Source organism: Spermophilus citellus, assembly GCF_964194105.1.
Source record: "Spermophilus citellus genome assembly, chromosome: 2".
Classification (NCBI taxonomy): domain Eukaryota; kingdom Metazoa; phylum Chordata; class Mammalia; order Rodentia; family Sciuridae; genus Spermophilus; species Spermophilus citellus.
In genome coordinates, this window is record NC_138183.1 from 196,613,989 (window position 1) to 196,638,606 (window position 24,618).

The 24,618-nt window shown below is 35.8% G+C and overlaps 4 protein-coding genes across 4 annotated transcripts in view; 2 read left to right on the forward strand and 2 right to left on the reverse strand.

Moving 5' to 3' along the window:
• Nucleotides 1–24,618, forward strand: part of OR51T1 (olfactory receptor family 51 subfamily T member 1) — a gene marked incomplete at its 3' end in the record, with an annotated part of 135,866 nt that overhangs the window by 16,830 nt on the left and 94,418 nt on the right. The gene's annotated exons all lie outside the window — the stretch shown is intronic.
• LOC308641719 (uncharacterized protein) overlaps nucleotides 1–24,618 on the reverse strand; it is a gene marked incomplete at both ends in the record, with an annotated part of 43,032 nt that overhangs the window by 11,382 nt on the left and 7,032 nt on the right. The window contains 2 exon segments of the mRNA XM_081280333.1: nucleotides 22,341–22,552; nucleotides 22,649–23,042. Of these exon segments, the coding sequence (XP_081136459.1) occupies nucleotides 22,341–22,552; nucleotides 22,649–23,042 (606 nt within the window).
• Nucleotides 5,927–6,959, reverse strand: OR52R1 (olfactory receptor family 52 subfamily R member 1; the record flags this gene model as incomplete). Its single annotated transcript, XM_081280694.1, has 1 exon — nucleotides 5,927–6,959. The coding sequence occupies one exon, from the start codon at nucleotides 6,957–6,959 to the stop codon at nucleotides 6,015–6,017; it is 945 nt and encodes a 314-aa protein (XP_081136820.1). The 3' UTR covers nucleotides 5,927–6,014.
• Nucleotides 22,352–23,302, forward strand: LOC308642068 (olfactory receptor 51F2; the record flags this gene model as incomplete). Its single annotated transcript, XM_081280670.1, has 1 exon — nucleotides 22,352–23,302. The coding sequence occupies one exon, from the start codon at nucleotides 22,352–22,354 to the stop codon at nucleotides 23,300–23,302; it is 951 nt and encodes a 316-aa protein (XP_081136796.1).

Consider the following 24,618-nt stretch of genomic DNA (forward strand, 5'->3'; position numbering starts at 1 on the left):
ATACACTTTACAGAGACTAACCAAGCAATAAGCACATTTTTAGAAGGACTGGAAACTATAAATGTAAAGTCATTAGAAAATGATCTAAACAAAAAGCCACTTATCATATGCCAATAAAAACAAATATTTTTTTTATAAATTAAACCTAAAAATGTTGGGATGTATCTAATTTCACCTAATGATAGTACTTATAAACCACAGACTCAGATTTATAAATGAAGAATAAAAATTTCAATCAATAAATCTTCAACAGAAATGAGTCAAATGTGATAATGTCAGGGTGTAATCCTGGTGTTGTATCATTACTAATAAGAATTTTAAAAAATTAAATTATCTATAAAGAAATAAATTAATTTTACATTAGGCCTGTGTGCAGTTATGAACACTCTTACCTTTTGTAAACATGAAATTTAATGAAATTGGAAAAATTAAAAAGAGGAGGGTTAGGTGCGGTCATGTACACCTGTAATTCCAGTGGCTCGGGAGGCTGAGGCAGGAGGATCATGAGTTCAAAGCCAGCCTCAGAAAAAGTGAGGTGCTGAGCAACTCAATGGGACCCTGTCCTTAAATAAAATACAAAATAGGGCTGAGAACGTGGCTCAGTTGTCAAGTATTCTTGAGTTTAGTCCCTGATACCCCTCTATCCACCAAACAAACAAACAAACAAACAAACAAAAAACCAAAACAAGATGAGAGGGAGGGAGAAACAGGTGCTATTAGAATCTTTTCTGTTCTCCTGATGCTCATTTGATTCCTTATAGCATCCTAAAAACTGATGCTGTGATTTGCCTTCTTGATCTGGGGCAAGTTCAGGGTTTTGTTGTTGTTGTTGTTGTTGTTTTTCCTATTGGAACTCAACTTTTCCCCTAAGCATTCCTAAAGGACAAATCCCCACTCAGAATTTGCTCAGGATTCTTTGGTCAAAACATGTAATGAGTAATCTCTGTCCTGTAAGCTGAAACCTAAGCTCTTCAGAAAGACAGAGCCTGTGTTTTGCTCCACAGACTGATTTGTCTCTGTATCCACTTCCTGTGTCTTGATCTCTCTTGGTTCATGTCTATAGATGTTAATTCCTCTGCCTCAAATTTCCTTTCCATTTTCATTCATCTGATGAATTAAAACTACTCATTTGGAACACAGACTACTTATCACCTTTCTAGTGATGTCTTCTGGTTCTCAGAATCATTTTAACACATTTCTACCTTAAACTCATTTCACCCTAATTTCAGAGTCCTTGTATTACTTGGAACACATACTTCCTATTTAATTCATTCATTTATTTTTTAAAACTCTATTTAGTGTTCTAAAAAATATCTTTATTTTTTTATGTGGTGCTGAGAATCAAACCCAGTGCCTCACACACGTGAGGCAAGCACTCTACCACTGAGCTACAACCCCAGCCCCTATTTATTTTTTTTAAGGTCTCTCTCTCATGACTGAATTGTAAGCACTGATTTCAATACTAGGCTCTGTCTTTCCCATGCTCAGCATGGAGACTTGATACTTTCTTCCTAATCAGTACAATATTCCAGCTTTTGAGTAAAGCATTATAGGTATTTCTGAATACTTGTCATTAAGTCCCTGCCCTCAAATGGGGGAATTCATAAGTAGATAGACTCCTTGTGTATACATAAATGCTTTGTTCTAGTCAGCTTTCCATTTCTTTGAAGAAATATTTGAGATAATCAGTATAAAAGGGGGAAGGTTTATTTTGGCCCGCAGATTCAGAGGTTTCAGTACATGGTTGCTTGATTCTGTTGCTTTTTGTCTGTGGCAGCACCCTGCATCATGGCAGGAGTGCGTGGTGGAGGCCTATTCACTTCAAGGCTATGAGAAAGCAGAGAGGGAGGAATGGGGTGGTTCCATTATTTTCTTCAAGGGTAAGCTCCCAGTGACCTTCCACTAGGTCTACCTCCTAAAGGTTCTACTACCTCCTAAAAGCGTCACAGGTTGGGGACCCAAGCTTCAACACATGGGTCTTTGGAGGATATTCAAGATCCAAACTGTAGCATACTTTCTGTTTGAGGGGAAGAAAGCAACGATTATGGTTTCACTCTGAGAGGTGAGGAAATGATAAAAGGTATTGGTACTGAACAAAAGACCTGAACTAGGACTAGACCCCAGGTGACCTAACTCTATAGCTCTCTGCTCACTCCTTGGCTACACCACGGGCAATCCTAGGCCTAAGTTCTGGGAACTTTGGGGAAAAGGATGATGTTTCAGGGCCAGTTTCCTCAGTAGCTGCTGTTGAAGCATGCCAGGACTAGTATGTAAATAAACCATCAATGCTGTTTAGATTTATGCACTTCTGTATAGGCTGGTGAAAGTGAATGTCCATAGAGAATCTATAAAATTGATAGTTATATTTTAAAATCCTACACAAGACCTCTTTAGAACACACTATTTATCATTCAAGTAAAATTTGTCATTTAACAAACTTTTCCTACTTACACATTTACCATATTCCAGGCTACCATTGAACTGTTAAACCTACACCAAAAAGAATGATTTGATGGTTTCCCTCAAAAAGCCTCAGTGAGTTGAGAAAAAAACAAAAAAAGAAGGAAAATATTACTGTTGATAGTTACACAAAACAATACATAGAAATGTTCATTGAAGTTATGGAATATGTGACAGAATTAATAATCCTCCACGTGGATTTAATAAAATTAGTTTCATTAATAAATTCTGTTGGGTCTTCTATATATAGGGTCATGCTATCTGTAAACAGACATGATTGGATTTCCTTTTTTTAATACACGACAACAGTGGAATGCATTATAATTCTTATTACATATATAGAGCACAATTTTTCGTATCTCTGTATATAAAGTATGTTCATGCCAATTTATGCCTTTATACATGTACTTATTTTTTAAATTTTTTATATTTTTGGTAGAGTGCTTGCCTCACATGCATAAGGCCCTGGGATCAATCCCTAGTACCACACACACACACACACAAAAAAAAAAAAAAAAAAAAAAAAAAGATTTGACTTATTTGTTTCCTATTTATATCCCTTTAATTTTCTTTTCTTGCATGATCACTATGGCTAGAGTTTTAAGAACTATATTGAATAGGAATGTTGAGAGTGAACATCCTGGATTCATTTCTGATTTTTTCAGATTTTCTCTATTCAATGATGTTGGCTTTAGAATTGCCATATATAGACTTTATGATATTGAGGTAAGTTCCTTTTCTTTCTAGTTTCTTTAGTGTTTTTAAAGAGAATAAATGTTGGATTTTGTTAAGGGATTTTTCTGCATCTATCAAGATGATTATATGATTTTTGTCTTTAATTTCATTTTATATGTTGAATTTCATTTATTGACTTTTATATGTTGAGCCAGCCTTGCATTCCTGAGATGAATTCAACTTGATTATGGTATTCAGTCATCTTAATGTGAAGATTGAGTGCAGATTGTTAATACTGTATTTGAGATTTTTATATCTAGGTTCATCAGGATATTGTTTTGTAGTTTTCTTTCTTTAATGTGTTTCTTTATGTGGCTTTGGTATCAGGGTGATTCTAGCTTTATAAAATGAATGTGGGAGTGTTCCTTCCATTTACATTTTATGTAATAGTTTGAGAAAGATTGGCATTATTTCTTCTTTAAATGTTTGGTATAACTCAGCTAAGAATCCATCTGGTCCTTGGTTTTTTATTTTTGGAAGTTGTTTTATTACTGTTTTCTATTTTTGGAAGTTGTTTTATTACTGTTTCAGTCTGTTACTGATCTGTTTAGGTTTTCTATATGCTCTTGGTTCAATTGGGAGGGTTATATGGTCTAGAAATATGTCATATCTTCTAGATTTTCAAATTTATTGGAATATAAGTTTACAAAACAGCTCCTAGTGATCCTGTAGGTTTTAGAAATGCTATGGTAATATCTTCTTTTTCATCTCTAATTTTGTTGATTGGGGTATTTTTTGGTCAGTTTGGCTAACAAAATCAATCTTGTTTATTTTTTCAAAGAACCAAATCTTTGTTATGTTGATAACCAAGTTATGGAACAAGCCTAGGGGCCCATCCACAGATGAATAGATTAAAATATGTGGTTTATATATACAATGGAGTTTTACTCTATCATAAAAAAGAATGAAATTGTCATTTGCTGGCAAACTGATGAACTAGAGAGCATTATGCTAAGTAAAATAAGCCAAACTTAGAACAAACTTAGAAAGTCAAAGGTCAAATATTTTCCCTCACATGAGGAAGTTAGAGAGAGAGAGAGGGAAGGATAGAGAGGGGGAGAGAGAGAGAGAGAGAGAGAGAGAGAGAGAGAGAGAGAGAGAGAGAGAGAGAGAGAATGAGAATGAATGAGCAAGAGAGAGAAATAAAACTGGATTTCACAAAAATATAAGGGAAAACAATAGAGTAAAGGAAGAGGATTGAGAGAGAGAGGAAGGAGTGGAGGACATGGGGAAGTAATGGGAAATTAAATCTACTGAATTATGGTATCTCCATGTATAACCATGATCATATATACATGTACATGTGTATCATATGTATGCATATAATGTGGTATAACAACAACAACAACAGAATGAAGATCAATAGGAAGAACAAGTAGATAGAGGAAAAGGGAAGGTACTGGAGACAAGATTGATCAAATTATGTTATGTGCATCTATAAATATGGCACACTAAATCCCACTATTATGTATAATTATAATGCACCAAAAAAGTCTAAAAAAAGTTCTGTTGGTAATTCAAGTCATCATTCCATTTCATCTGGAGTCTATATCACTGCATTTTAGACATCTATATTTTGTTTCCAGAGAAAAATTATTCTTCCCTTGGTAGAACTTCCCTTTATACCATCTTTCCCAGAGCAGCCTGTTGCAGGTACTATGTTTTTGGTAGTAAGAAAACTGTTGCTGAAAGTCTAGTTTATAATATCCACTGACCCCTTTCTACTCTAGTCAAAAGACAATTAAAATGAAAATATATGTTGAGGAGGTATCCTGTCCCTGTGCCCTTGATCTTCTTATCAAAGCATTAAGTTTCAAATAGTACTAGCACACTCAGGACACAAACATTGGTATAAATAAAGTGTAATTTTAAATTTCTTCCTAAGGCACCATTTTGCACACCTCTAGGAGCATCACTAGTATGAATTACAATTTTGGATTTCTTCTCAGAAATAAGCAATCCATAGCCTTTTACTTATATCTCACTAAGACTTCTAGCTGATTTCTCAGGAAGAGCCAATTTCTGCCTTGGAGTTTGGTTTTTTTTTTATTTGTTTGTTTATTTTTTCCATTTCTGGCTCTCCTCTATTTTCTATCTCAGAAGTAAAGCCAAGGACATTGCTTAAATTCCTTGGTTTCTGTATCCTTATCTAAAAAATATAATTAGATTATCACATTTGCTTGCCTGTGCCAAACTTCAGTGATGAAAACCTGTAGGAAATAATAGGGATGTCACTTAGACTTCCAGAAAATAGAGAAATCCAACTCTGGGGAATTCTATGATGGTGGGTACTTAAGATAGATACATTGAGAACTGGAAACTGAAGACTGAGACTCTAGCTTTATCTGGTTTGGGGTAGATTTCAGGAAAGGGTCATCCTCTGAAAAATCAGGCATTGACCTGTGTTTCTTTCATTCTACCTCTGATCTCAGAATTTCTGGCCTCGGAATATACCATAGGAGTAGCCAGGGTCTTCAACATCAGCACTTATCCTTTTATCAATCATATAAAATAATGTTTTTGCCTTAATAATATGTAGATAACATTCTTTGAAGTATCCACTGATTTAATACATGAAACAGTTTTCTTGCAATGGTAAACTTAGGTCAACTAAATTTTCATTATCCATCAAATCACTCAGATCTCGAGTTCTCGATATCCTGAGACTTGTGCCTGTTTCTTCAGGAGGGTTGCTAACTTCTGGGTTGGCTGTCCAGGAGATGACTTTGTGATGATGCATAATGGCTTGTCAAACTTTAATCATTATGTCCCCAGATCAATGGGGCAACTGAGAGTATGAGGACATTGTGATCCTTGGCTCAGGGCTCTTTTCCACAACATCCTCTGACAACTCTGTCCCTAATTTGTTTGGTTCTCACTCCATAGATGATGGGGTTGAGCATGGGAGGTACCAAAAGATAGACATTAGCAAATATGATGTGTACTAAATGGGGCACTTGATGGCCAAACCGGTGGGTGAGGAAGGTAAAAAGGGCTGGAACATATAAGGCAAGAATAACACAGATGTGAGAAGCACAGGTACCAAAAGCTTTGAGACGGGCTTCGCCTGAGGGCAACTGAAGGACAGCTCTCAAAATCATCACATAGGATATTCCAATGACAATGATATCAAAGCCAACCACAGAGAAGGCCACAAAGAGTCCATATCCACGATTGACTCTGGTATCAGCACACACCAACTTCAGCACAGCCATGTGCTCACAGTAGGACTGTGGAATGACCTTGTTGGAGCCGAAGGGCATCCTGGAGATCATGAAGCAGAAGGGGCTCACCCACAGCAGCCCTCTCACCATCACAACTGACCCCAGTTTGATCACCACAGATGTGGTGAGGATACTAGAGTGCCTCAGTGGGAAGCAGATGGCCACATAGCGGTCCAAGGCCATAGCCATGAGCACCCCAGACTCCACAGAAGAAAAGGCATGGATGAAGAACACCTGGATGAGGCAGGCATGGTATTCAATCTCATGAGCATGGAACCAGAGTATGGCCAGCATTTTAGGCTGTGTGGAGGAGGAGAGGACCAGGTCAGTGAGAGCCAGCATGGCCAGGAAGAGGTACATGGGCTGGTGCAGGGTGTGGTCGGTCCTGATTACATGCAGGATGATGATATTGCCAGCTACAGCCACAACATACATGATACAGAATGGGAAGGCAATCCAAAAGTGGGAACTCTCCAGTCCTGGGATTCCAAGCAGGATGAAGGACATGGGATGAGAAGAGCCGTTCCCTGAAGCCAACATCAGGCGATGGATAATATTTTCTCTGGTGCAAAAGTAATTTATTCTCTGCAGATGATAACAATCAAAGCAATTATTATTATTTATTGGTCTTTTGATTCCACAATTGGTTGATAGGGCAGGTAGGCTCCCTAATATCTGGAATAATTTCAACTCTTAAAAGAAATAAAATTTTGTAATGTAAAATGATGTTATTCATTATTTAAAGTGAGTTTAGGACATAGTAGCTAAAGTATAATTATTTCTTGCATAATCAATACTTTCTTAAATGTAGAATCTGCTAAATGAAAATTATAATGATAGATAATGTCATGATAATTTTTGCCCTTGTATTCTTTACAACTAACTGATCACTCAGCCTTTCCCATATGTCCTTTTTTATCCCTCTGTTGAATCTCTTAAGTTACATTTCAGGGTCAGAAGTTAGCCTGGCTTAAAGGACCATAGGAATTTATATAATGATGTTAATTGAACTTGGACTCAAAGACAATTCATAAGGATTTGAGATTGAAGATAAATGATGGACAAATTGTACACATGCAGTTATATGTAGTGTCTTTAGTCTATGTCACTTTCTAGATTTAAAGTTGGAAAACTTTCTGTAACAGAATATAATTTTTTTAGGGATTCTAGGCCATATAGTGTCTATTGAAACCAGTTAATTTAGCTGTTGTAATTTAGTTGTTGTAGTGCAAAAGCCACCATAATCATTACATATTCATATGTGTGGCTGTATTCAAATAAAACTTTATGTATGGAAACAGGCTGGAACCCGGGTTTGTGCAGGCTGTTATTTTCTAAGGGCTATCCTAGATCATATATTTTCCATGAGGTCAACCTTGGATTCTGTAGTAGCTAGGAACTCTGTGCTCAGAACAGATTAGGAGTTTCATAAACTCTTGCTGAGGGAAATAACAAATGCCATTATTTAGTTGAAAAACATTATTACCTGATTAACAATATCATAGCAATATCAAGATAGAGCCATCTTGCCTCTACTTTGAGTATAAGACAGTTATGTCCTTTCATCAAATGGAGGTGGCCTGCTGCCAGTGAGCACACTATTTGTACCATACTCTGTCTGCCCTTGCCTTATGTGGGTTGTCTCTACCGTTTGATCCCTATGTTGGATGCAATTATCATGAATCCATAAGGACAGAGCTGACTTTTTTCATTCCCAATACCTTTTCACTACTTAATCTTAGCTGTTTTATGCCTTGATTTGAAAGTCTTAGTTGTTACTCTATTCAAAATAGAAATACTGATTTAAGAAGAATACCATTTCCAAACTCCTTTAATACATCATCTGTGGGAACTAACAAAACCTCATTTTCCTAAACTGAATTGTTTCCCACAACTGTTTCTTTAATATCATAGTTAGGCCAAGCCTCTTTTAAATATTTCCTATATTATAATAGTATGAGAGAAAAGGGGATCAGGCTTTATAAGTTTTGCTCTATACCAGAAACTATACTATCCTGTCTTGAAAAAGGCTGTAGGTTAGCTCAAGACAGATGTTCTTTAGAGCATGGTGATAATTCATATATACACATTGTCTAGAGCCTAGAACCTCACTTTTATTTGCTTTTGCCTGGCCTATCTTCCCAGCATTAGATTTTCTGTTGGAGTCAGAGATTTTTTTTTTTTTTTCTTTTTCCTCCAGACCTGCCTTTTGCCACCTGTATTTCGCTCTCACATTGTGGGGACATACTCACCGAGGCTAAGTGCAAATTGGAAAATCATACTTATACCATCCTCATTCCTTCACCAGACCCTGGAAAAGGTATTGCCTAAAGGTCCACTTTCTCACTGTGTATAATAGTCTTTGATCAGCTGTGGAATGGGTTGTTATTTTTTGAGACACAGCCCTGCAGGTTCTTAAATATTTATTATTTCTAATTAAAATAAAACCTCTGCATCCTCATTTTACAATGATAAAAGAGAGTTGAGAGTCATTAGATCATTTTCCCATGAAATACCAAATTACTGTCAGGGCTCATGGTTCTATTGTCAGGGCTCCTCATGGTGGACACTGCTGCCATTGCTACATAGTGAGTGGTTGGGACTCCCATCCTGGCTTGGTGTGGCAGAGATGGCTGACTTATCATGACAGAGGCAGACATGAAGGGGGTTGTACAATTGTCTACTGAATTGGAGAAAGATCTGCGTTTGGATCCTGGATCACCACTCCTTCACTGAACTGCTGACTCTGGACCAGGCTGTAGCAATGCCTGCTGGCATCTGTGTCTCAGATGACATCTTCATTGGTTTTGGCCCATGAGCCTTCATGGAAAACTAAATTTTCCTACCCTCCTTGTGAGCAGTGACTCCTTCACCACCACATTTCAACTGCTTACATGGTAAGCCCCTTTCCAAATCCATTTTCTGTCTTCCCCTCCATTCATACCCATGCTTTTTCAAATTATTATTTTAGAGGCCAGAACTCCCCTGTTAAGAGGTGTCTCTTAGTTTTCCTCATTGATTTTGTGGGCTCTATCTTCCTTCTGACTTTCTTGCTTGGGCTGGTGATGTAGGAACAGGGAGGATCTTAGAACTGCATCTGAAATGGGAGATAGGGCCCTTGACAAGTGGCTTTATTTTCTCTCTGAATGTTTCCCTATTGTTCCCTGGAATCTAGAGTCTTCACTCTCAGAAATTCCTGTGCCTTTTCATTTCAGACTTAAGAGCTGAACACAGACAGATTTAAGGCTACAAGTCATGTTTAGCAGATACCATGTTGCCCAATTATTATTCATTTTTGTCTAGCATGTGAGGTTTCCAAATAAGAAAATCACAGCTTTATTAGTTTGCTGTTGGGTTTAGAGAGGGAACTATGAATTTCCTAAACTATAAGAAAAGAACAATATAATTTCCCTTCTTGCCTAAAACTTCTGTTTCAAAACAGAAGGAAAAAATTAATTCTCACAGTGCAGATCAGTCAGCCTTCAGAAGACATGGCTTATCCAATACAAACCCCAACATAACCCCTGTTTGATCTACTCTATCCTGCTATTAATTTTTTTCTCCCTCACCCCAGCAAGAACTCTTATTAGCACAATACATTTTGAAAGATTAAATTATGTTACATGCTTTTTTAAAAAAAATATTTATTTACTTATTTATTTTTATGTGGTGCTGAGGATCGAACCCAGAGCTTTGCACATGCTAGGCGAGCACTCTACCACTGAGCCACAACTCCAGCCCCAACGTTATATGCTTTTCAAACATTAGAGCTAGAATGATTTAACTTCTGATTCCATGTTTTTATGTTCTTCAAAATATAACTTGCAAAACCTTTATGTAAGCTGTCATTTGAGGAAATTTGGTTATACAGCATTGTTCTCACACTGAGTAGCTTTCATCTATGCATATGGCTTGACTCCAGCTCTGGTACCCTTGGCTTAATTACTTCTCCCTTGTATGGAAGTAGTTGTACCCATCAGTCAGCTGTGTTTCTGAAGATAGTGAAGTGACAAAGGTAAATGGGCTGAGATCTTGCTGGAGAATAACTTTGGGGACCTAGACAGTGTTTTCTCACTGTAGGGCATTTGAAACTGAGGTGTGGAGCAGGTGGGGTTCAGATGGCACCTCCTTCAAAGAGAGTTTGAGTGTAGCAGCAGCCTTCCTACCTTTCTAGGTCTCCTTGGAGGACAGAATGGGAACCCTGATTCATCTCCCCATCTCAGAATGAAGTCCAATGGTCGTGGCTATCAGGATCTGGGGTTCTCAGTGAGTCAGGCCTTTCTGCACAGTACATCTCTTTGCCTTCCATATTCTTGGAGATAGTGAATTCCACTGTTGTCTGGGAAGGGAGGAGGTGCCTATGGCACAGGTAATCACTCACTCTGAGCTCTGCTCTTTGGCAAAGCTGAGCATAGCCACAAGCATATCTAAAGAGGTCCTAGGACATAGTCTTTGGCAAAAACCTTAGATCATTGTCTATTTAAAGGACTATGACTAGTCTGTCCCTTCCCCAAGCATTGGTTTCCTCCCTCCCTCTAATTCCCACTGCTTTGTATTCGTACTGGCTCCCTCTGAGAGTAGAAGATATAAAGCTGGAAACATTAACCCCTAACTTTCCTCTCTTCTCTATTTACAGGAATGCAAAGAGGAAATTTGAGAGCATGTGCAAGAAGGTGCATTGTTGGGATTATATATATGTGTGAAATTATCTGTACAATTGTATTTTTTGTTAGTGAGTTCTATGTATCTATAAATAAAATAACATTTCATGCAATTTGAACATGTGTTGATATTTCATGTATATTAATGCATGTATTTGAGAGGTGTGACAATAAATAGGTATGTAAGGAACTGAATTTACATGTAAATGGATATGTGTCTAAGGTTGCATATATGTGAAAGAATGGCAAATTATTTGTTTTAAGTATGTATAATTAGCAATATCATCATTCTAGGAATGAACAGTCACTAAAAGCATATGCTTTGTGAAAGCACTTGCCCTGCTACATACCTGAAAGTGTGAGATGGCTCATGAGCATACATATATATGGGTATGTATATGTAAGAGGTGTGGGCTTGTTGAGGATGTTGATAATCCATTCGTGCTTCACTATAACAAGAATGTAAGTTCCCTCACTTCTGAATGGGTGATTATCCAGGGAGGGAATTCTGATGAAGTGTTGTGGTTTGGATGTATTGGGTTCCCCAAAACTCATGTGTAAGACAATGCAAGAAATTTTAGAGGTGATGATTGGGTTAGGAGAGTTATAACATAATCAGTGGTTGAATCCATTGATGGATTAGCTAGGCAGTAACTGTAGGCAGGTCGAGTACAGCTGGAGGCAGGCCACTGAGGTCATGCCATTGGGAGTTATATTTTGACCTTCACTAGCAGAGCTCTCAGCTTCCTGTTGTCATGTCCTGACAACTTTCCTTTGCCATGTTCTTCTGCCATAATTTTCTGCCTCACCTTAGACCCAGAGATATGGAGTCAGCTGACCATGGACTGAGACCTCTGAAACTGAGTCAAAATAAACTTTTCTTTCTCTACATTGTTCTTGTCAAGTCTTTTGGTCACAACAATGAAAAAGCCAACTAAAGCATAAAGATACTTCCATATTTATATTTGAAAATGTCTGAGTCTTGAAGGCCCTCCACTAAACATGGATAATTGAAGTCTTCACAGAGCTCCCTGTCTTTGTCAATCCCTACGTAGGACTGTTGGTGTTTTCTAGTTTATTTCTTAAACATTCCCTGATTTCTTTTATTTCATCTTTGATGAATGTCAAAGGGATATTTGAGAAAGAAGTCTTTACAAATAGAAAGAATAGATTAATTCTCAGAGTGAAGATCCATCAGACTTCAGGGAATACACCTCACAAAACACAAATCCCAACATACACTTTTTTTAGGAAAAATAACACAAAAGCTGCCAAGGTTATCAGGTTAACATTAATAGGCATATGGCAGATTGAGATTATCATATTTAGATATTAAATATCCAACAAAATAAAATCATTAGTATAATTAATGTTTTTAAGGAGTTCATGCTTACAGAAGATATTTAAGTTTTTCTGTATCAAGAATAAAGATGCCATTACAATTGGAATTTTCATTTTTATCTGTGATTGCATATTATTTTTCATTGCTGTTTCATTTAACTTTAGTATATAAACTCTCAGTATATTAAAGACAAAACAAAGTTCATGTCTCATTCCTCCTTTTTTTTTTTTCCTCCTTCAAAGGTCTTTTGCCTCCCAATATAATGGGACTTATGGGGTTAGGTACAGCGTTTTTCTCATCTCCTGGTTTTTCCATAATCCTGATTGACACAATGACTCTTAGAAAAAAAGACACATAACTAAGGAAGGTACTTCTTAAATCAACCACTTATTTTTCAATTTGAGGTGGGAATAGCTTGCTGTGAGGAGTGTGGAGTAGAAAGCTCAATCTTTCCACATTGACCATCTTACAGGGTCTATATCATTTATGTCTTTCAAAAACTGGTAATTCTACATGATGCACTGAGAACTTAGGGCCCTGGCCTCCAGTCCTGTCCTGAAGTTCAGTCGCCAGTAGATGCACAATGGTTTATGTTATGAGCCGAGTTAAAGTGCTAACAGTGAACTTGTGGACTTATGGAAGTGGGGCAGAGAAGGATGTTTAGGAGAAATTTTTGTGATGAAAATGTTGTTGGGGGTGATGTCATAAAAGTCCTTGGACTCTTCACTATGTTCTATATTCATGTAGAAATCTTGGTCACCTCCATTGCCTTACAGTTCTTATACCCTCCCTTCTATTGAACTTTATGCCATAGTATCACAGTCAAAGATGTATCAAGATGGCCTGGACCTAGTTATAGCTCAAAGATACTGGGGATCTGAATTTTTAAGCATTTTTCTGTTTAAATATAGCATCCTGTTTTCATGCATGAATGGTTTTCCATATCATCCATTCATCTATCTATATATATACACACACATACATAAATACACACACATAGATAGAGAGTATTATATAGACATATAATGTAACTTTATTTCAACTTTATTCATGAGAATAACCTCTACTATCATTTTTCATCATAGTTGCCATTCAATACATTGCTGTCTCCTGCCACTTCTGTACCAATGGCAACTGCTAGAAACAATCATACATGATTAGTTTGTTCTGTTGCAAGTTCATGGAGACCAGCTTTATCCACACTTTCCAAATACCCAAACTTATTTTTGCATCCTCTCTCTTTAACTGTGCAAGGACATGATATTAGAAAATGATAATGAGGGGCTAGGGCCGTGGCTCAGCAGAAGCACACTTGCTGGGCATGTTTGAGGCACTGGGTTCGATTCTCAGCACCACATAAAAATAAATAAAATAAAGGCCTGTCAACAACTAAAAAAAATTTAAAAGAAGAAAATGATAATGATAACAATATGTTGAAGATTATTGTAAAGACTCTGTTTCCTAATCTATGGTAAGTTTCTTTCATTATTCTCTGCATCTCCTAAGGAAGCAGAATTTCCAGGCATGATGTTGAAGATAATTCCTTCTCTCTCTCTCTCTCTCTCTCTCTCTCTCTCTCTCTCTCTCTCTCTCTCTCTTTGCCTAGAGAAGTGTTCCAGGCTTTGTTCATTTCAATTCTTCCTACTCATCTAAGCATGGTGCTTTCACCACAACTGTATCTACAACCTAGGGCTCAGTACCACTTTCTGGTTAAAAGAAATCTGGCTGGGAGAAATGTCTGGGTCCAGAGGCTGTCTTCTTCTAATTTCTGAGGTCATCAGGCTGATGGCAACATTGTTGGGAAGGTTGTAGAAACTGCCAAAGCAAACCAAGACACTCTATGTGCCCTGACTGAACAATTATTATTGGTAAATTGTGACCTCCCATAATTAATTTAGTTTTAATTAATTTATTTTTGCAAAAATGTGATGGCACATATATTTATTTTAATGTAATAAATATTTATTTTCATTAACATAGCTTCCGAAATAAAATGCATTGGCCTAACAGAAAGTAGAATTTATGGTATTGTCCCAAATTTCATATGTTAAAGCCCTGATGCCCAGTACCTCAGAATGTGGCCTTATTTTGAAATGGTGCAACTCTAGGTGAAATTAGTTAGGACAAGGTCAAACTGGAGTGTGGTGAATCTGGATACAGAGATACACACATAGTGAGCTGGCAATTGAACAAGAATGGAGAGATCCAGGTAATGCATCTATAAGCCATGATTTCCATTAAACCATCAGAAGCCAGGAGAGGGGCATGGAACAAATTCACCCTCAGTTTCAAGAATAGGACCCAACCCAGTTGATACCTGAGCTTGAACTGGAGGCCTCCAAAACTGTGAAAAAAAATGAGTTTCCAGTTTAAGCCCCTTGGTTTATGGTAGTTTGTTGTAACAGTCCTAGTAAAATAATACAACAAATGTATATCTACTTATTGTTCTAAACTGTCATCATCTATAAATACTATACCTCATATTGGATAGTAGACTTTTAAATTCAGTTTTAATGAAGTTATTTATAATGACAGAGACCCTTCTAAATATTTGTCAAGTGTCCCACATTCTCTAGGGGTGGGCTTGTATTTATAAATAGAGCTGCCCATTGTTGAGAAATGATGACGAAACCAAAAATAACTTCTTTAAACATGTAATTAATTGGTTATCCACAGATAAATCAATGCAATTCAGTGAAGAAAAAATGTCTTGGTAGAGCTAAAACAACTGTATATACGTATGAAAAACAAACATACTCTGATTTCTATGTAAAGGTTAAAAATCTTAATATGAGATGTAACATAGAACGAAAAAGTATAAAGATAAAGCTATAAAGTTCAAAAGAAAATGAAATAAACATGGAGAATGCAAAGATGTCTTATATAAGAAATAAAATGCATTAATCTAAAGAGGAAAAAACTTCAACATTGAATTTCATCAAAAGAAAAAGGCTGATCTTCAAAAGATACAATTATGAAAGCGAAAATGGAAACCAAAAAGAGCATATATCTGATAGAGAAAGTTCCAAATCAGTTAATAAAAAAGAGCTTATTAAAAATACAGGCAACTGGTTTTAAATTTTTTTCTTTTTAGTTGTACGCAGCATTAGGATTCATTTTGAAGTAATTAAGATAGAATGGAATATAATTTGCTCAAATTCAGTACCCAGTATTTATCTTTTCTCACCCCTCCTCACTCTCCTTGTTCCCTTCGCTCTATTCTATGGATCTTTCTGCTATTTACTTTTAGTTTTTTTAAATTTTTTTTTATTTTGGGGGGTTACTGTCTATATATATACATAATTATGAGATTCACTGTGGTGCATTTATTATATATTTACATAAGAAAGTTAGATTCTGTTTATTCCTCTGTTCTTCACTTACCTTTATCCTTTTTCTTTCCCCTCCTCCTCATTCCCCTTCATCTTGTCCACCAGTCTTTTTACTATTTTTATGGACCCTACCTTGAATTTCCCTTTCTCTCTCTCTCTCCTTTTCTCTCTTTTTAGTTTTCCTCCTTATTTTGGACTAACTTTGGAATATCAGAGAAAACATTTGGCCTGTGGCTTTCTGAGTCTGGTTTATTTCACTTAGGTTGATAGGTTATATTTCCATCCATTTGCTAACAAATGCCATAATTTCATACTTCTTTGTGGCTGAATAATACTCCATTGTGTATATATACCACATTTTCTTTATTCATCTGTTGAAGGATAACATGGTTGGTTTGATAGCTTGGCTACTGTGAATTATACTCCTATAAATATTGATGTGACTGTGTCACTATAGTATGCTAATTTTATTTTTTATTTCAATTTTTTAGTATGCTAATTTTAGATCATTTAAATATATATTGAGGAGTGGGATTGTTAGGTCATATGGTAGTTTCATTCTTACATTTTTTGAGATATCTTCATGCTGCTTTCCAGAGTGTTTGCACTAATTTGCAACTGTTTTAAATAGACATTTCAAAAAGGAAGGTATACAAATGATTAACATATGCACGTGACAATGTGCTCAGCATCATTATTCATTAGGAAAATGGAAATTTATGCCATGAGGGGATCCCATTACAAGTTTATTAGAATAGGTCAAATTAAATATACCTACAACACTAGGTATTCAAAAGAATGTGGGCCAGTTGGAACATTCATCTATTGAATACTACCATGTCAGCAATTTCCTCCTCCTCATACAGTCAATGTGATTGTTAAGTATAACAAGAAGAAAGGAGAGAGGTTCTAGACAAACAGAAATACAGACAATTCATCATTTTTTTCTCCAAAATAAATTTAAAAAGAAACCTAGAATATGTACTTCAGTAAATGAAATAAGGTATACAATAAATTCAGCTTTTGATAAAGTTCAATTTACAAGTTAAATTTACTTTCAACCACTATGTAAAGTAATCTCAGAAGAGAACAATTCTGATATTCTTAAGAAAAAAAATGACAATAAGTTATTTGGGAGAAAAATGAAGAAATCTTTTCCTTATTCTGCTATTTGGCAAAATATAAAAATCTGAATTTCTGAGAAATCATAAAAGTTCTTCTAGAAAGCCATGGTCCAAAATTAATTAAAAAGAAATTTGACATAGTGATGGGCAGTTGAACCAGTATACCAGGCAAGAATCAATTTTCTTTTAAGGGGCTCCTTCTTTTATAGTGATAGATGTTTAATTATAGAGAATAATGTGCTATTCTTTTTTTTAACCACACCATACATATTCTGTATTCTTTGTCAAATAAATTTATTTAATTGTATTTCAATCAAAGCTTATGTAGTACTGAAATTTAACAACTTAAGAGAAAGATAGACTTATGACTGTAAGACAGTAAGTTATGTATCTTGTTTAGGAAAATATTATGCTATAGGTGACTGAATTTGGAAAATGGGGAAGAAAGGAAAGAAATATGGGGACATTCATTCTCCAGACTTTCAATTTTAGGAATTAAAATCTAAATATAATTAAGTAATAAAGAACATTATATTTGAAAACATTAGAAAGATAATAAAATAGTTAAAAAGAGATGCAAACATTATTTTGACCTGTTTCAGTCTCATGTGAGGAGCCTCCTGGGAAATTCTAGCTGTCACAATTAGCGTGAAGTCCTCAGCATCTCTTAGCAGCAGGGTTGTACTACATTATGTGATCCTTTTAAGAGGACCAGGTCGATGAGCCAGACATACATATAGCTGACTGTCTGGATAGTGGAGAGGTCTTCTCTCCTCTGTTGGAGCGAGGTAAGACACTAGGACCCAAAGAGGAAGCCCATAAGAAAGAGACTGTGGAATGCTAGATAGAGAGGAGGGGAGGGGTAGAGTAGAGAAATAGGGATGCAGAGGGGTGATATAGGTGCTTAGAGGCAAAGGACTGTGAATCAGAGTGAAGGGTAGAAATACTGGGGAGTGGAGTTCAGAGTAACAGGCTCAAGCGGAAGGTTGTGGGATTAAGTGAGATCAAGCGAGATACTTGTAACCACATATTTTTTTTTTTTTCCAGAAAACTCAAAGCCCAGTATGTCAAGGGAATTGGGTAGTCTTATTGTGATTTGTGGTGGTCTTAAATATGATATTTATTGTATATTTTATTTCTGCTTTACTCAGCTTTTAAATTAGCTTATTTATTATTTGTCCCTATTTGTTATAAAATAAGTTTTTGTAGGAATATTACTTGGCATCAGCTCTGTATTTCTATAGGATCCTAGTATTCCAAGCTCTCTCTGACTCTTTTAATAGTACCTATTCATATTTAGAAGGATGTCCCTCAAATAAATCTTCACATTTTTAACAAGCATGGAATTAACTGGAAATAGGCAGACCAGGGATATTTTTAAAATCCAGGGTTTATAGGTAAAAGACCATAGATGGTAATGAGTTACCAAGTTCCTACTTGTATTCAACAAGGGTACAGAGTTCTATCTTTATGTTTATTATTTTCCTTGGCCAGAATAATCATGTATTCCAATTTCTTCCATGAACAAAACTTCTGGATACTGACATCTATATTTAGTATTGTGGCCCTCTGAGTCTGCCCTATCATCAATCAAACCACAGAACATTACTACCCCCCAACAAAAACCTAACAACAACAACAACAACAACAACAGCAATAATAGACATATCCAGCTTAATAGAAATATGTGGGATACTATCCCCAGATATTGGGTTTATTTTTTGTTTGCTGGGATTTTGGCTTTATTTTATTTTTGAATAGGGATTAAACTCAGGGGTACTTTGCCACTTAGCTATATCCCAACCTTTTAGTTAATTAATTTTTTTTTTAATTTTATGACAAGATCTCAATAACATTGCTTAAGGCCTTGCTAAGTTGCTGAGGCTGGCCTTGAACTTGCGATTCTTCTGTCTCAAGCTTCCCTATTTGCTGGGATTACAGGTGTGCATCACCCAGCCCTGCTTGTCTTCATATTTTTTTAAAATGAATGATGATGATTCTAACTGTATGGGAATGGTTCACAAACACTAATTTTGTCTACTTTTTATTAATAATTTTAAAAGAAAAGTCCATAAGGTAGAAGCTGTGTATTGAGTTGTTTGCAAATTTATGTTGGCTCCAACAGCTAAGATCAAAATTCAGGCATTTTTATGTTTATTTTATCACCAAGCTGTTGAATGATGAGTTTGTGGGGGACATTTTTTATCTTCTTAGTAGAGGGAGTTTTTAAAAAAATATTTATTTTTCAGTTGTAGTTGGACACAATACCTTTATTTTATTTTACTTACTTATTTTTATGTGGTGCTATGGATTGAACTCAGGGCCTGCAGGCATTAGGCGAGCACTCTACTGCTGAGCCAAAACCCCAGTCCAGTAGAGGGGGTTTAACCATGTGTTTACTGACTTTTCTGTCCTTGGCTGTCCCATTCCATATTGTATATCATGTTGTGGTTTTTATTTTGTTTTTGACCCCACATCTAGCTTTGCACAGCTTTGCCAAATCTTGTTTATTTTGTCTTAAAAAATATGTTCAAATCTTCTGTTTCTATATCACTTTCTGTACTTTAATTTAGACTATTACTTTTGACTAGAAGCATCTGCATTCTCTGGTCTTGGTGCTCCAATACAAGAACATGCTCTGCTTCTTTTTGTTATGCATATCTTTCCTAATCAGTGGTATTTGAGTTTGATGCAGTGTTTGATATTAGTATTTTACTTAATGACTTTAATAAAAGCATTTTAGTAGTTTTGTATGGTTTTGTCTGGGTGCACATCTCATAAATGTTAATGCAAACACAGGAAATAACTGTAAAATAGAGTTCATACTCTAAAAAAGGTGGTAGCTGATTGGACAAATCCTTTAATTACATAATCTGTTCTGTTTTTCTAATGCTAGAAGATACCATTGTCATCCACATTTGCATTTTTAGGGAAGGAATACTCTTTTCTTGGAATACATATTCTTATACCTCTGTCAGTAATATACCTCATTAGTTCCATTAGCTTTATATTATATTCTGATATGTTAAAGGGCCAGCCCACTCTCTTTGTTGTCTCAGCATTTTAATAAACAGGTTTGTATATTCATAGTGCTTATTATACTGTAGGATCTATTATTTTCAATTAAAATTCTTAAATGTTATTGATAAATAATGCTTTGAATTTATGTGTTAAGGGAAAAATTCCCATACATTTACTATGGCAGAATCCTGGGTTCAAGAGGGGAATTAAGAAATAAGAATAATTCTTAAAGTTCCTTTGTATATTATTACAGACCTCCCTCTGCTGCATAACATGAACTTAATAGCAATAACTTTTCTAGCTTTACAGCTCATGTGAATAAAGCCTATTTCTATAAAATTTTCTCAAAGTGATGAATTTTATAAAAATCTATTAATTTGTAATTTTGATTTTTATCTAGTTACTCTTATCAATTCTAGTTTGAGTTTATAGTATTTTTTTAGGGTTTTCAGAAAAAAAAATCAATAAAAACCTTAATAAAGACTTTTAAAATTTCTTTTCAAGATAATACATTTTCTTCCTATTAGCTTACCTTTCTTCTTTGCTGTTACTATCTAAAAATGTTGAATAATAGTTGTAATAGTTTATGTGTTATCTCATTTTAATGAAAACAAACTTTGAATGAAAATGCTTTTAGTAGATATTTCACTAATATACATGTTTGCTCTGAATTTCTGGAAGATACTCCTCACTGGAAAACTTACTTCCTATTCACAATTTTTTCATGAATCCCTATTGAATTTCCTGGATTTCTCTCATCTCTTAAGAAAATCATGTTTCTTCTTATATTTACTCATATAATCACACCATTGATAGATTTCTTAATTTGAGTAATTTTTTTATTCATAAGACAAGGTCTGTAGTATAAATATGAACTATTATTTTTAAAAGAGTTGTACTGAGTTGCAAATATCATATTAATAGTGTTTGTATCTCCCTTCATAAGTGACTAGATGAGTAACTTTATATCTTTTCATATTCTCTAGAATTTTTCAATCTTGGTACTATAGATATTTTGGGGTGGACATTTCTCTGTTGTAAGGGGCTGCCTTGTGAATTTTAGGAGCACTACTGGCCTCTACACACTAACTGCCAGTAACACTCCCTTCCTAGTTATGATAATCAAAAGTGTTCCTAGGCATAACCAAATAACCCCTGGGGCACCATGTGTCCTCTCTTCCCTGCTTTATAGATTGTAATAGATAAAACACTCATTTTGTTTATTTAAATCAAAATACATGGTCTTTGTCCCAAACCACAGTACATGACTTGAGTCTTTATTGGGATTTTATTTTCTAAACTAGTTTGGTGATTGATATTTTCCTATAAAATTATCTACCATATACATGATGTCAAATATATTGCTATAATTATGCATACTATTTAAGTATGCTTAATGGAATATTTCTTTCTAGTTTTGTTATATTTTTAATTTTTTGTGTTTTTAAAAAATTTCCTGGATGAGTTTTGAAATAAGTTATTTTAAAAAATTAATCGGCTCTGGTTTTGTTGTTAACTAATTCTTTTTTATCTTTATTTCCATGAATTTCTTCTTTTGATGTTTTAAAAAATATTTTCCTAGCTTCTCATACTGCAAATGTAGATAATTAATATTTCCATTCTGGTTTTCAAATGGATAATCTTCAGGTACTTCAATGATCACAAGTGGTTATCTTATTGCTATTCTTCTTTAAAGGTTCTTTTTCTCAATTATATAATTTTTCTGGCAGAGAGAAAATGCTAATAAATGGAAGTTGTTATTGCTTTGAAGTCCTTGCCATTTATATTATTATGTAATTATCATTATATAAATAAAATAACAAATTATTATTATTTTCCAGCTAATTTAGTAGTCCAATTAGACTATGTCAAGATTTATAAGATATAGTTTTGTACTCAGCTAAAGCTGAGGTAGACCAAGAGAGAAATATTACAGGTAAAGTAGAAAATACATGGTAATTAATTGGAAGGGGTTAAAAAATAAAGAATTGTGATAATTGGATCATTTTTGTTAAAATTTTAAGTTTTATACTAATAGAATAATGGGCAGTTATAGAAGAAAGTGATCAATTTGCTTTTGAACATATTGTTTGTTTTATCTGGGAAAATCCATATGGAAATGCCTAGAAGAAAGTTCTAAATTCAGGTCTGGAAACTGGAAACCAGAACTGGCATTCAGATATTTATTAGAAATTCGTCATAATATAGGTGAAATATAAAGCTGAGAAAATGCATAAAATTATTCTCTTTCCTATTCAAGTGAAACACTGAGAGAATGAGAGAGAAGGTTGCAGCTCTAGAAAACTCAGAAAATGGTAAAGTTCTTTGAGAATTAGTAATAATAATTTAGTGAAACTTGGAGTGCCAGAAAGATGTACTAAGTGATAAGTTATATATTTATTATGTGTTGTGTTCCATTATTCAAATATCCCTGTCTTCACAGTCCTTCACTATGTTGGTCTTCAATAGTACCAATGCTCCCCCTCTGATCTTCTTCCTGACGGGTATCCCAGGCCTGAGAGCAGGCCAGGTCTGGATCTCCATTCCCTTTTGTCTCCTCTATGTCATCGCGCTCTCTGGAAACAGTATGATCCTGTTGGTGGTCCTCCGTGAGCAGAGCCTCCACGAGCCCATGTATTATTTCCTCTCCATGCTTTCAGCCACCGACCTCAGCTTATCCCTGTGCACACTTTCCACTACCCTTGGTGTTCTCTGGTTTGAAGCCCGAGAGATCAACTTAAATGCTTGCATTGCCCAGATGTTCTTTCTCCATGGGTTTACTTTTATGGAGTCTGGGGTTCTGCTGGCCATGGCCTTTGATCGCTTTGTAGCCATCTGTGACCCACTGAGATACACTACCATCCTCACCAATGCCAGGATTGCCCAGATTGGGGTAATCATGTTGATAAGGAATGTTGCTGTCATGTTGCCAGTCGTGCTCTTTGTCAACAGGCTGACCTTCTGCAGTTCTGTGGTCCTTTCCCATTCTTACTGCTACCATGTGGATCTCATTCAGCTCTCTTGCACAGATAACAGAATTAACAGCATCCTCGGTCTGTTTGCACTCTTCTCCACTACAGGGTTTGACTGCCCTTGCATCTTGCTCTCTTATATTCTGATCATCCGATCTGTTCTCAGCATTGCTTCCTCAGAGGAGCGGCGGAAAGCCTTCAACACCTGTGTATCCCACATCAGCGCTGTTGCCATCTTCTACATCCCTCTCATCAGCTTGTCTCTTATCCACCGCTACGGCCATTCAGCACCTCCATTTGTCCACACAATCATGGCCAACGTCTTCCTGCTCATCCCTCCTGTACTCAACCCTATCATCTACAGTGTGAAAACCAAACAGATTCGAAAGGCCATTATCAGGATCTTATTTCAGAAGCAGCGCCAAATCTAATCGCATTATCTCAGATGATAAAGCCATTTATGAAAAAATGCTCTGGAATAATGGGGTGAAATACTAAACATGCCTCAAAGACTCCAAACTATAAACATACAGGTTTTATGTTATTGCTTATTCAGTTTCTTTGATGGTAAATATATACCAATACATCTAAATTATATGTATTTTTCAATGTAAAGTGAGATACTATAGGTGGATGACCATTCATATTTGAAAACAATGTTAGACCTGTATTAATTGTTAATTCAGACTCTGCATACAATTTTAAAAGTTCAGAAACAATGTGGGAAACCTTTTTTTTTTTTTTTTGAGGGGGGATACTAGGGATTGAACTCAACCACTGAGCTACATCCCCAACCCTTTTTTTCCCCTGTATTTTATTTAGAAACAGGGTCTCACTGACTTGCTTAGTGCCTCACTGTCACTGAGGCTGGTTTTGAATTCTCATCCTCCTGCTTCATCCTCTTAAGCTTCTGGGATTACAGGAATGTGCCACCATGCCCAGCTTAATGTGGGAAACTTTTTAAGTAAGTGGGTTGTTCTTTTCATAATGGCAAGCAAAAGCAATTGTTTTTCTTGAGGATATTGATTCCCTCTGTGACTTTTAATTTTATGAGAAAGTCCTAAAATTACCTATCAAGGTAATTTGACTTTGGGTCTTGTTTAGTTATAGATATCTTGCCTTTATTATGTGCTAGAACATATACAACATGAATATAAATATTACATCAAGTGTTTAGCACCCAGTTACCACTACTGTTGGCCAAACATTAAAACTTGGTAATAGCCAGGCATATTGGTGCCCACCTGTAATTCCAGCAACTCAGGAGACTGATGCAGGAGAATTGCAAGTTCAGAGCCAGCCTCAGCAACATAACAAGAACCTGTCTCAAAATAAAAAGGGCTGGGAATGTGGCTCAGTGGTTAAGTATCCTTGGGTTCAATGGAGAGAGAGGAGAGAGAGAGAGAGAGAGAGAGAGAGAGAGAGAGAGAGAGAGAGAAAAGAGGGATAGAGAAACCCCAGGTTTTATCCCCAGTGAGAAAGACAGATACCTGCACACAAATTTAGTAATATTATTGGTAACATTTCAGAAACGAGAATAACTCTATTTTCCAAATCTTTAATTTTAGGCTTGTGAAAGGGAACTCACATAGTTTTGGCTTATGTTTCTCACTCACTCTGCCATTATGAGGTCATTTATGGGCTCAATGGGATAGCATTGGGGAAGCAAGGCTGGTTGATATCCATATACAGATATATTTTTTAAAACCTGGTTGTTGAATTTCTACTCTAAAGTGGGTGCTGTCTG